General features: G+C 40.6%; 1 protein-coding gene across 1 annotated transcript in view; it reads left to right on the top strand.

Annotated features, from left to right (window-relative positions):
* Nucleotides 1–13,631, top strand: part of ARHGAP32 (Rho GTPase activating protein 32) — a 169,323-nt gene that overhangs the window by 131,884 nt on the left and 23,808 nt on the right. The window contains 2 exon segments of the mRNA XM_032229513.1: nucleotides 4,269–4,399; nucleotides 4,401–4,419. Of these exon segments, the coding sequence (XP_032085404.1) occupies nucleotides 4,269–4,399; nucleotides 4,401–4,419 (150 nt within the window).

The raw sequence follows: 13,631 nt of genomic DNA, 5'->3' as shown, positions 1-13,631 counted from the left end.
AAGTTCTGAAAATCAGAAGTCTGGTAGCACCTGTCTCTGACTAATTTTATTTGCAAGTCATAAAATGCAGTTCATACAAGGATGTGCCTTTCAATAAAATGTATTAGTCAAGGTGCTGATCAGACCCACAATTTTTTAAGCTTCCGTAGAGTAAATACGTTGAAGTTTATTGCTAAGAAAAAGATAGCAAAGCTGCTTTTTCAAAATGCCCCTTCTGAAGAATGTACAAACGTTTTCTGTTTTGTTCTGCCTTTGTCATGGTCATAAAACATTCTAGACTAAAGGTAATGCTTGCAGTCAGCCAATTCTCAAAGAATAAAGTCATGATTCTAATTAAAGAGGCTCTTTTGTCCTCTAAGCCTGTTGTGCTCCATTGTTATAAAATTCTAAGTGTATTTTTTTAGACCATTCCATTGATAAAGGTTCAGTGTGGTAAACAGTGAAGCTAAATTATTAGTCACACTCATTGAAAATATACCTTCTTTGCCTCTGATTTTCTGCAGTCTTTAATACTGCGATATTTAATACTGCAGTATTAAAGTATTAAACAATATTTAGTTGAGTAACTTCATAGTTGTGTTGTTTAGACCTAGTTTAGATGACGTTTCCTGTAACATCCAGACTATGACTGAACCAGTTGTTTCTCGCCTTAAACTACAGATTAAATTGAATACAGTCCCCTAGTTTAAGAGAATATATAGTAAGAAAGGCCAGCAGTCTGCAATTTGGCAGATCGAATCTCACCAGGCTCAAGGTTGACTCAGCCTTCCATCCTTCCGAGGTGGGTAAAGTGAGGACCCAGGTTGTTGAGGCCAATACACTGTAAACCGCTTAGAGAGGGCTATTAAAGTACTGTGAAGCGGTATGTAGGTCTAAGTGCTATTGCTATAATATGAAACCTCCCAGAGTTTTGTTTAGAAAAGCATTATTATTAAACTGTAGTTAATTTAAAGCTGTCTTGTAGGTTGTCAGATTATTCTCTTGGACAGTTCTATTAATAATCTTTTCATTTTCCGTGCAATTAGTTAGTGAGATTAAACAGCGAGTTCAAAGAGAGGCAGGAAAGCTCCGTCCATATTCTCTCATCCGGTGCCAAGGATAAAAGTACCATGTCAGCTCTGTCCCTTCCAGGGATCTCTGCAAGGACGCAAATAAAGAATGGATGAGCTTCAATTGCATTGTCGGGGCCGCCGTTTAAACATATATATATATATATATATATATATTTTACTACAACCTGCAGACACCCTGGTCTACAAGTCAAGATCAGGAAACTGAGCTCTCAGCAAACCACCATACTGACCCAGAGGAAATCAACAAATTGTATTCATTAAACCAGAGGTTGTGATCCAATTTGAATTGTTGTGATGTTCCAAAATGAATGTCAAGCAAAAAGTGCCAAAATATGAATTGAGCAAGGAGAGCTGAATTTCACCCACATTCCTTTTCTCTTACGTAATGGCATGGGGTTTTTCCCCCTCCAAAGCGTTTCTGTAAGAACACTGGCATTTGAACAGAGGCCGTCATATTTGCCCCAAATTCCTCTTGCAATGTTGCCATAATAATAATAACAATATCTACCGTGGTTCTAGCTAATGCTGGGATGTAACAATGGCAAGCTGATACAAACAAGGAAGTAGGGGAAATGCTAATGACTTGCACTTATCCCGAATAGGGAAGGAAAGGAAGGAACCCATTTGCTCTTGTCATCAATCACTTCCCTTCAGTTTGCATTGACGTTGTGTGCCTATCAGTGGCACTTTTCACAAACATTCGCTTGATTGTGATATCCCCCCCCCCTCCTTTAACAAATTGAAAATCTGATTAACCCTGTTACCTAATGCAGCCGCCTCGGAATTGTCTATGTCTTCACTCAGGGTTCAGTTATGTAAAATAACACGCTATGTAATTACTTTGAAATTAATTCAGGATGCTTTCCTCACCTCCTCAAACAATCTCTGATATAGTTTAATTGCCACAACAACCTGTTTCAAAAGAGTCAAGTTTTGCCTTGAAGGAGAACAAGCTCGAGTAACCTACTACTCATAACCACTGCACAATTGAGCCTTGAGAACTTCCTGATACCAAAAAGTAGGAGACATAGGAAATCCTCAGACAATTTGCTTCATGTTTGGCTTTTATTTCAGTAAAATATCTCTATAGAGATTTTGCTGCCAAATAAAGGCAATCGGTCTCTTTCATAGGCCGGTTGCTTTAAAAATGTATTATTTTCTCATTTTGTAGCCATATATTACTTGCATACTTGTGGATTATGAGGATACAGTAATACTTTGGTACTCATCGTTAATTGGTTCCAGGAGGTGCAATGAATACCAAAAACGATGAGTACCAAACATTTTTTCTCCCCCATAAGGAATAATATAGTGAGTCACAAGACAGCCGACACTGACAAGTTCTAACTTGTGTGTTGAATACCAAACAAACAATGAGTATCGGGACAAAATTTTCACATCAAAATGCATTGAATACGAAATTCGATGAGTTTTAAAGCAGTTGAGTACCAAGATACCACTGTACTTGGTGTGTTAACACTCAAGGTTTATGCTTTTAAAGATCCTACTCAGTAACCTGCAATTAATAATCCTTAGAAAATTATAAAAATAGAAAATGCTCTTGAGTTTCTTACCGATTCCTGATTCCAGGAGCAATTTTCCATATATTACTATCTTTGCTGGCTATCTATTTTATTGTTGTAGGGGAAATAAAACAAACAGCTGTCCCCCCAAAAAATTTCAATATCAATATGAAAGTTATGAGATTATTTTCTGATTTCCTGTTGAAAGTTGTGCTTCATACTTCCTAAAAGGGAAGCATATAACATCAAAATCATATCAAGATGGATACAGAAATAATAATAATAATAATAAAAGTGAATCAGTAATAAAATGTTACAATAGCTGAGCACTAATTGAAAAATAAGTAGATGCAATGTACAACTTTCTCAAATTCCCTATAGGATAAACATACCAGCTGAAAGAGAACATGTAGGAAGAGTGTTTGTGTGCGTGTGTGTGTATGTGTGTTTGTATATACTCCTATCATTAAAGGACAGGCATCCATGAGCCTTGGTGGCGCAGTGGTTAGAGTGCAGTACTGCAGGCTACTTCGTACAAAAATGGGAGGGCCAGATGGTCATATTGTCACCTGGCTCTAACCAGTCCTGTTCTCCCCATCAGGTGCCTGAACTCAAAGTTTGAATGATCTAATTGTATATTTTGACGATACCAAAGATTCTTAAGAACGTATCATTGCTAACAGCCAAGCAAAAAGCAAATCAAACATACTGGCTGGGCTTTGCGCGAACTAGTCAACCTCTTTTAGTTGGGAGTTACGTTGTGGAAACTCTTGTGTACTCAGTGCGTCATGCAAACCAAGAAATTGCAGACGTAATAGTTTGTTTAATGGTAAACGGATTGTGCAAACGTAGCCATCAGTTGCTACCCATCAGTCATGTAAGTACTGTAAACAGCCAGGATTCGTTTTTGTTGTTGTTGACTCTTGCATTATGGAAGCGCCATCAATGAACAAATAAAGTAAGCAGCATTGTAGAAGCTTAGCAGCCCTTTAATTCATCTCCAAAGTTAAATGCTTGTGGTTTCTCTGAAGAGGCGGAAAAGTTTTTGAATCCTGTTGGGAAAAATTGACTTGGATGCAAGCGAGGGAACAATATCAGGCTGGCCACCGAAGTGTGCTATAGCTGAACATAGAAGAATGGAGCATGTCATTTCCCTTCATAAATGGTTAACCCAGTGTTTCGTTCTGGATTTCTGAAAGTAGCTAGGAAAACTGTGGGACAAAATATGGAGCTGCATCGCCTGTTTTTATGCTGTCTTTCCTTCCCTGTCAATTGCCTACTATCTCACAAGTCTATGGAATTTGAAGCTACTCTGCGTGTTTTATTTGAAATAATTCTCTTGTTACAGATTCGCTTCACCTGATCAGTTATTTTTAATGATAGTGGAGAAAAATATAAAGAAAAAGAGGAGGTTGTTTTAAAACAGCCAATAGAGCAACAGGGTTGCTTCTTATTGACTAGATCAGGAGTCTCCAACTTGGGCAACTTTACGACTTTGAACTTCATCTCCCAGAATTCCTCAGCCAGCGCATGCTGGCTGAGGAATTCTGGGAGATGAGGTCCACAAGTCGTAAAGTTGCCAAGGTTGGAGACCCCTGGACTAGACCCATATTAATAAAGCATCTTCACAATGGTCTTCCCCTAAAATGAATTTTCTGTTTCAATCCTACAGTGTCCAAAAAACACGGCAAGCTTATTACTTTCTTGCGTACATTCATGAAGTCTCGACCAACCAAGCAGAAACTGAAACAGCGTGGGATCTTAAAGGAGAGGGTGTTTGGCTGTGATCTTGGAGAACATCTTTCTGAACTCTGGCCACAATGGTAAGGAAAGAAGCGAACAATGCTTGTTATGCACACTTCGTTTATACAAACCAGCACAGAAACCACTTCGGAAAGAAACTTGGATTTAATTATAACTAATTCTATATGAACGGGATGCAGTGGCTCGGACACTGAGCTTGTTGATTAGAAAGATCGGTAGTTTGGCAGTTCGAATCCCTAGCGCCACGTAACGGAGTCAGCTCCCGTTACTTGTCCCAGCTTCTGCCAACCTAGCAGTTCGAAAGCACGTAAAAAATGCGAGTAGAAAAATAGAAAGCACCTTTGGTTTGAGTTTAGAAACCCTGTTGTCTTTGAATTAATCTTGCTTAAGTGCCAGCTCTAAAGTCCATCTGTGCCTCAAAATCTACACAACACCAAAGTAATCACTCTCAGTTGGAGCTTGGCAAGACATTTTAAAAACATTTTTCTTGTCACTTATAATCTCTTAACAAGCTGTAATATGTTTTTGTTATTAGCCAAATTATTGTTAGGCTACTTTAGGCCATTTTTAGCAAATAGATCTGCATATTAATTCTAAAGCAGGACTGAGTTTAGGATTATCAAGCAGTAAACTAACCAACCTAATTACAGTCATCTGAACAAGCTGTCAGGTTCCAAGTAATAGATCCACAGCAAGCCAAAACTCTGAGGCAAGTGGATTCCTCAAAGGGTAGTTTTATTGGAAATATCATATTGGGACATATCTGGTGAAAACCAACTCGGAGGATTCCCGTGGTTTTCATCTAATTAAAAGCAACAGTTTTTCACCTTCTCAAAACGATCAGTCACATGATCCAATCACAGCTCCCTCCAATAACAACAATCCTCCTTCCAGGGACCAGGTGTGAGAATATCCTTGTTCTCAAGAGAAAAGTATTTGTTTTGGCTACAAAGTCCCAACTATCTCAATCCCCCCCTCTCCCTATTCCTCAGCTCCAGTGTGGCAGCACTGAAGCTCCAAGATGGTTTCGGTCAGGTCAGCTTCACAGTTACCCAAGCAGAGTGTTCGATTAAATCTCGAAAGTGTTAAGCCTGACAAAATTCAGTTGGTCTGTGACATTAAGGCACACAGTTCTTTATTGCCATTGATTTTCTGTGCCCAGATACTTATTTACGATATCCCTGATAAACAGGTGGACAGGATTGACTCAGTGATAGCTGTGAACCTTGCAGTGGGTGGGTGAGACACAGGAAGATTGATTGGAGACTTGGAGGAGAGCAGATGACAGTAGAGGAGGGATGCCACTACAATATTTAATACAGGTCTTTACTTTGGACCAGTTTCTTCCCAGGGACCTAGAGGCTGTATTGCTGGAAGGCTGGCTTCAGACTATTATTGATAAAGTCATCTTCACCTAGTATATGATCCAATGGGGTAGAGGAAGACCTAGAGGTGTGATGGTATGTGGGAATGACTTTGGGAAACGGAGGAAGATATGTTGCCTAGGGAAGTACCATATTCTGACCTAGGCTTCCCAAGAGCATGAAGCAACTCCTTGTCCCGGCAAAAACCCCTTTTATTAGTTTACTGTGAATACTGCTCATTCACATCGAGCGAAGTCTTTCAAGAGAGGATTTACAGTCACAGATCTTATCTGGCTTGGAGAGCTGACAGGCCGATATGTGCAAAACTTGGCAAGGAGTCTTGGAGAGTCACGAACCAATTAAGCGAACTAATTGTCTTCTGCAAACTCCACTCCCCTTTCACTCCTCTTTAATTTCCTCTGGGAGGGGCCATTTATCATCTGCCTTTGGCCTTACTCACAAGTCAACCCCTGTTCTTTAGCAGTTACCTTACAGTACAGTATGTAATAGTATATTGAAAACTGGAAAATATAGAGAATAGGAATTAAATAGCTAAGAGGTAAATTTTGGATTAATTCAGTGTTGTTGTTAGTTGCCAAGTAGTGTCTGACCCATCGCAACCTCATGGACAACATTTCTCCAGGCTTTCCTGTCTTCTACCATCCTCTGGAGTCCATTTAAGCTCACGCCTATTGATTCGGTGACTCCATCCAGCCACCTCCTTCTCTGTCCCCTTCTTCTTTTTCCCTCAATCTTTCCCAGCATTAGGCTCTTCTCTGTTGAGACCTTCCTTCTCATTAAGTGGCCAAAGTATTTGAGTTTCATCTTCAGGATCTGGCCTTTTAGAGAACAGTCAGGGTTGATCTCCTCTAGGACTGACTGATTTGATCGCCTTGCAGTCCAAGGGACTCGCAGGAGTCTTCTCCAGCACCATAGTTCAAAGGCATCAATTCTTTAGTGCTCAGCCTTCCTTATGGTCCAACTTCCACAGCCATACATTGCAACTGGGAAAACCATAGCCTTGACTATACCCACTTTTGTTGGCAGGGTGATGTCTCTTCTTTTTAGTATTCTGTCAAGATTTTCCATAGCTTTCTGTTCTGACCCCCCCCCCCTCTTCATACACCAAAGCACCGCCGAGACAAAGATACTTCAAGTATTTATTAATACACAGAGTAGCCCTTGGCAGCAATCCAGCACAGACTAGACGTTGGCAGCAATCCAGCACAGACTAACCTTGGCAGCAATCCAGCCTGCCAAGCTAGCCATGAGAGTTCTCTAGCTCTAGTAAATACGTTGACTCCTGCAATGAGCGTGTGGACAATCATTCCTTTTATAGTGTTGAGAGGAGCCTAATTACCACTGGCTGAGTGCAATTATCTCCTGTAACTGCGTAACTGTTCTTTACGCCTATTAGCTCTCCGTTGTCGGGCATCCAGGACCAACTCCCTTGTCTCCTCGCCACTGCTCCAATGCATGAGGTCAGGACCACACTCCCTTGTCTCCTCCCCACTGGTCCAAGGCTCAGGTGCCTCCTGGTGGCCAACCAGCCTCTCTGCGCCCTGCTCGGAGTCGGAACCCTGTCCAGGGTCCTCCATATCCTCCAGAGCCGACTCATGGGGCCCCTCGCTGTCGGAGTCTGGTTGCAGCTCCAACAGTTCCTGCTGGACCACAACAGCTTTCCTTCCCAGGAGCAAGCGTCTTTTAATTTCGTGGCTGCAGTCCCCATCTGTAATCCCTGGTTAAACAATCTAATTGCATTCAATCAGGACCCAGTTCAGATTTAAGTCCTGAAATGAAGGAACATCCTGAAATCCCCCAGAACAAAATGGCCCCTGTGGTTTTTAATTCCACCAGAAATGGCAGGACTACTTTATAGGCTGGGATGCTTAAGTTTTTACAGTTGAATATGCACTTCTAATTCGGGAATGCAGAATTGTCATTTTGGCATTAGGAAGAGGAAACACAAAATGCTTGCTTTATCTCTCAACAGGAGATGTTTATTGTGCTCGGTATCCTACAGCCTCATGGTAGTTAAATATAACGAGGTTTGTGCAAATCAGGAAGTATCTAGGATACATGGATGGCAGGTTGCCTAGAAACTGAAGGTCTGAAAATAGCTTCTCGTTTGATTAAGCATTGTTAATTGCAATTTCATGTATAAATAACTTAAGATGTTTCAGCATTATTAGCAACTCACAAAAGTCAAAATTGCGTTCTACATCTTATATCCCAATATATCAGGGGAGCCTCAGCATAATACTCTGTTTCATCTACTATAATTAGGATATGCTGTCCCGTTCCCCCCCCCCCCCCTCAGTAGCTGATTTTCTGAGAAGTCCCATGACAGCTGATGACATCTGGCAGAAGTTGTTCTGGGCTTGACAGATACACCTGTTGTACAAAAGGAACACGTAGTACCATTTTTACAACAAATGTAACATCTCCCACTCTTGTCCCCCCCCCCCTCTTTTTAATAAAGTGGAAATTTCATACTTTAAAAACAACAGGAGCATATACTTGTGAGATAAAATTTCTAATTCATGAATATTGTGCTTTTAACATTTGTAAGCTCACCTTGAAGTATTATTGAATTATTAAATTGCTAATTACCTGAATGATTAGCCTTGTCTATGCAGAAGGACAAGAGATAATGATATATTTAAAAATAAGTATTCTTGAAGGATAAATAGGATGATTATATAATCATCAATAATACATAAGGGATGAGGTTGCTCAATGGCTAAGACACTGAGCTTGTCGATCAGAAAGGTCAGGAGTTCAGCGGTTCGAATCCCTAGTGCTGCATAACAGAGTGAGCTCCCGTTACTTGTCCCAACTTCTGCCAACCTAGCAGTTCGAAAGCAGGTAAAAATGCAAGTAGAAAAAATAGGAATCACCTTTGGTGGGAAGGTAACAGCGTTCCGTGCGCCTTCAGCAGTTAGTCATGCCAGCCAGATGACCAGGGAGACGTCTTCGGACAGCCCTGATTTTTCAGTTTGAAACGAAGATGAGCACCACCTCCTAGAGTCGAGAATGACTAGCACGTATGTGTGGGGAGAACCTTTACCTTTACCTTAATACACATGGAAGCACGGTGTTTTGGAAAAATGCCTCATATTGTGATCCAATTTACTAGATCTTGGTTGTGTTGGTTCAAAGAAAGACTTCAGATATTTGAGTAAAGGGAGTTCATTCCAAAAGACGTTTTATACATAGATGTGAGAATATTCGGAAAGGCAACTAGATTGGCAGAGACAAATTGGGTCATTTATCAAAAAATGGATAAATCCTTTTCATCCGGTATTTTGTTTGAAGAGAAGCATGTCCATTTTAAAAGATACCATGAAACTAGTATCCCAAGTACACCTTTCACATTAACATCAACATTACATTAATATTCTTCTTCATAATATATAGAGTCCAATTTATCAGTCTAGTATTGACTGTGAATGTAACATGAGAATCCAAACAGATTGCGGTCTCAAACTGTCAATCTCCTACATCCATCACCTGCAGATACATAGGAAGAACCATTAAGGTGAAGGTTCCCTGAGTTGAATTCAACAATTGGTGTCCAGCTAACTATCAGCGATCAGGAAATAAGCACATTTGTTTAATCATATGCAAGCCGTTACATTTGTACTGTGGATTCCTTAATTGTAAGCCATGGTGACTGTAATGCAGTTAATTCATGTGAAAGATTTTAATTGTGTCCTCAGAACAATGAAAGGCTTTTGAATTAGCCATTCTCCGGCACAGTTGCATGGTGAAAAGAAGTCCTCTTATCCATTTTGACAGGGAGACTAGAGAATTAATGATTGGTACATCATCTGTGTCTGGAGGACAAATAGGACTGTTGAATGTTTGGCCAACTTAGTGTTCCTCTCCCTCCTTTAATAAAATCGCAAATGAGCTACACGTAGTCCTCAACTTACAAAAAATGCACTTAGTGACTGTTCAAAGTTATAATGGCACTGAAAAGAAGATTCCCCACACTTACGACCGTTGTAGTATCCCCATGTACACACGATCAAAATTCAGATGCATGGGAACAAATTCACAGATAGTAATAGTCACTTTTTTGCTTTGACTATTTGACTATTCGAACTGCCTGTAATACCATCTTAGAAGAACTTCTCCCGCTCTCCACTTTCGGGAGGGGAATTATTTTCTCTTTTACCTTGATGTTCAATGTCACGGGGGGGGGGGGTGTGCTCCTGAAATTTAATGATGACAGATACAGCTCTCCCTGATGCTCTTTGTCACAAGGCTGGAAAGCTCCCGGAGACAAATGTGAAGGGAAACATGCTGAGCTTGTTCTCCGTATCCATTGTGTCAATAAAGCAGAGAGGTAGCAGTGGAGATAACTGGGATCACTGAGAACCTCTGGATGTTTTTGTGCAGGGCCTAATGTCATCCTGGAGGAGAATGGGGTTAATGAAAGAAGGAAAGACAAATGCCATGCAAAGGAATATATCAGTAGCTTTGTAGATCCAATATTTTGTTGTCAAAACTGGGTTTGAATAAGCATGATCTTGCTTCTTCTTCTTCTTCTTCTTCTTCTTCTTCTTCTTCTTCTTCTTCTTCTTCTTCTCCTTCTCCTTCTCCTTCTCCTTCTCCTCCTCCTCCTCCTCCTCCTCCTCCTCCTCCTCCTCCTCCTCCTCCTCCTCCTCCTCCTCCTCCTCCTCCTCCTCCTTCTCCTACTCCTACTCCTACTCCTACCTCCCTTCTTTATATATAAAAACGGCTGGGTGTTTGTATATGTTTGTGTATGTGTGTGTTCAAGCATAACTCTGCAATGCCTCGAACAATTTCACCCAAACTTGGTACACAGATGACTTACTCTCTGGAAACAAATACTGTGAGGGTAAGACACCCCTAAAATCCCTTGGGGTGTGTGTTCTGTTAAGATACAGCCTGTTATGCCTTAAAATAGCTTCTACTGTACTGCCGTAGAATGGCTTCTACTGTGCAGCGCAGAGGAGTTGCCATGGTAACAGCTTCACAATACTCCACAAAGGGGCTTCCTCTGGTAAGGGGGAAAATCCAACATTAGAAATTACGTGTGGTCCAGACATTTCTCCCCTAAAAATAATGCCAGGTTATTGGCTAATTTATTATAAGCAGAGTGAGTTCAGTATTGGCCTTAGGCAATCTCTCTCTTCCCCTCTCTCTTCCGTTCTTGGGTCTCCCTTTTACATTTCTTTTCCTTGAGCATTCCTTTTAATAATTTGGGGGATGTTCCAACTCAGTGAGAACCTAATTGTCTGGGAAAACTAGTATTGTAATTGTGCCCTGAGACAATGCTACCTGCTATATACAGATTTGCTTTAAGAACTATTCAGTATCTCTTGTCAGTTCTCAGTTTACGTGAATTGGCAGATTACATACAAATAGGTTTTAAATTCCCCTAAAAATCTTTCAAAGTTATGTAGTCATGGTATTTGCCAGGGTTTAAATGTCCGTGCTTGTTATTTTTTAACCACAGCAAATACCAGTTTAAAGTGGTATTTTAAAATGTTTGCCATGAAATCTGTTTTACTCCTTGGGGGGTGCTAAAAGTATATGGATTGGTTGCTTTGAATAGTTTGCTGTTGGATTGGTTGGTATGTTGGTCTGAATGTTAATACTAGCTGCTTTTCAATTGATCCTAATCTGTATTGCTGCATTTTCAGTTACAGATTAACTTCATATAATTGATGTCTTCTGGAAACTGTACATGTGGCTTACCTTCTTTCTATTCCTCTGATTCATATGCTCAAATATATATCCTGACACATACAGAAATATTAATAATTAACTTAAGAGTAACTTCTTGTCTGGTTTGATAATCTGAAACTGTTTAGGTCAAGAGTGAGTGGACTAAAGGCCAACATTCCTAAGATGATTTTCTTATTTTTATCCAAAGGCCTTGGGATCTTCTAGCTACAGCCAACAAATCCAAAGCAGAACTATAGCAATACTTAGCTCTCCTTACGAGTTAAGCAAAGGGACGTGATAGCTCAGTGGCTAAGACTCTGAGCTTCTTGATCAGAAAAGTCGGTAGTTCTGCAGTTCGAATCCCTAGTGTCGCATAACAGAGTGAGCTCCCATTACTTGTCCCAGCTTCTGCCAACCTAGCATGTAAAAAAATGCAAGTAGAAAAATAGGAATCACCTTTGTTGGGAAGGCAACAGCTTTCCGTGCTCCTTCGGTGTTTAGTCATGCCGGCCACATGACCATGGACACGTCTTCAGACAACGCTGGCTCTTCAGCTTTGAAACGGAGATGAGCACCGCCCCCTAGAGTCGGTATCGACTAGCACATATATGCGAGGGGAACCTTTACCTTTTATGAGTTAAGCAAGACATGGCAATCACCAGGAGGCTTCAGTCCTCCATGGGATATATAGTATTGTCCCTGAACAGCAGTATGCCTCAAAAAATGCAGTGTTATTTAAACCCATCCTCCATACTGCCTGTTTCTATTTATCCCTAGAAAGAAAGAAAAACATGTTAGGTGGCAATGGATGAGAATAATCATCAATAAGCCATTATCCTAGTGAAAATATTCCATCTGCTTGGTGCTATAGATTAAATGGTAGAAAAAAGTAGGTTCACATATGACATCTAAGCATACGTTTGTTTAATCATTTGGCCTCTTGACTAAACTACAGTTGGTTAGGCGTGCATTACAATATCAGGTTGACAGATTCCGAGATCTGGATTTCTACAACATATAATACTAAAAGCAAGTGTGTGTGTGTGTGTGTGTGTGTGTGTGTGTGTATGTGTATGGTCTCTAAATTTGTATTAATTCTGAATCAATGGTTATTAGTAAACTATAGAATGTTGCCAGAAATCCAGTTACTTGTAGAGAGGAGTGAGTTTAAATAGAAGCTAGGTGTCAACGTTCCAAGTATCATGTAGAATTAAATCAGAGTCCAAGGCAAAATGATCCTTAAAGTTCCAATTTAATAAAGCAGACATCTTAGCACATCCGTGTTAATCCCAATTCTGGAAATGACATCAGAATTCCACCCAGTTAAAAGTTCATGATCTTGTCCCCACACCCACAAATCCATCACATGGTCCAATCTTCTTCTTCCACCCTGGCGTTTCCACCCAGTTGCTTCCGGTCAGGTGTAAAAGTTCGGAGACAAAAGATGACCTCCATGGTAGTGGATCTGAGTACTTGAGAGACCGCCTTCTGCCGATTACCTCCCTTCGACCCATCAGATCGCACAGATTAGGCCTCCTCCGAATTCCATCCGCCAGTCAGTGCCGACTGGCGACTACGCGGAGGAGAGCCTTCTCAGTAGCAGCTCCGACCCTTTGGAACGAACTCCCCGTGGAGATTCGTACCCTCACCACCGTCCAGACCTTCCGCATAGCCCTTAAGATCTGGCTATCCCGTCAGGCCTGGGGATAAGATCCTAATCCGCCCCACCCGAATGTTGAATGAATGTTGTGTTTTACTGTTTTACTTTATTTTATTCACATATTTTATCGCATCTTGCACTCCTTCCCACGAATTGTAAGCTGCCCTGAGTCCCCTTAGGGAAAAGGGTGGCCTATAAATGACAAATAAAACTATAAAAAAAAAACTATGACCTTGGCTTCTAGAAAAGAATGAAAACAATACATTCCACAATCCTACTCCTGTCTATTCCCACCTCCCATCGACTATACTAATGAAACAGCATATTGAAATAAGAGAAAGTGTGGCAGGCCAAAATTCTAAAAGGAATATAATTGCAGGCCTGAGACTAGGAGTTTAAATCTGCAGTATAATAATACTGGTAACTAAAGTAATAGCTACACTTTAGAGACAGATCTCAGTGGCACTTACTTATCTGAGGCCACATTTAGTAATATATTTATTTCAATTTGGATCTATAAACGAATGGGATAAGCAAAGGTTTT

The sequence above is a fragment of the Thamnophis elegans genome, chromosome 13 (genome assembly GCF_009769535.1).
Source record: "Thamnophis elegans isolate rThaEle1 chromosome 13, rThaEle1.pri, whole genome shotgun sequence".
NCBI classification, from domain to species: Eukaryota; Metazoa; Chordata; class Lepidosauria; order Squamata; family Colubridae; genus Thamnophis; species Thamnophis elegans.
This window is presented reverse-complemented; position numbering and strand designations above follow the sequence as displayed.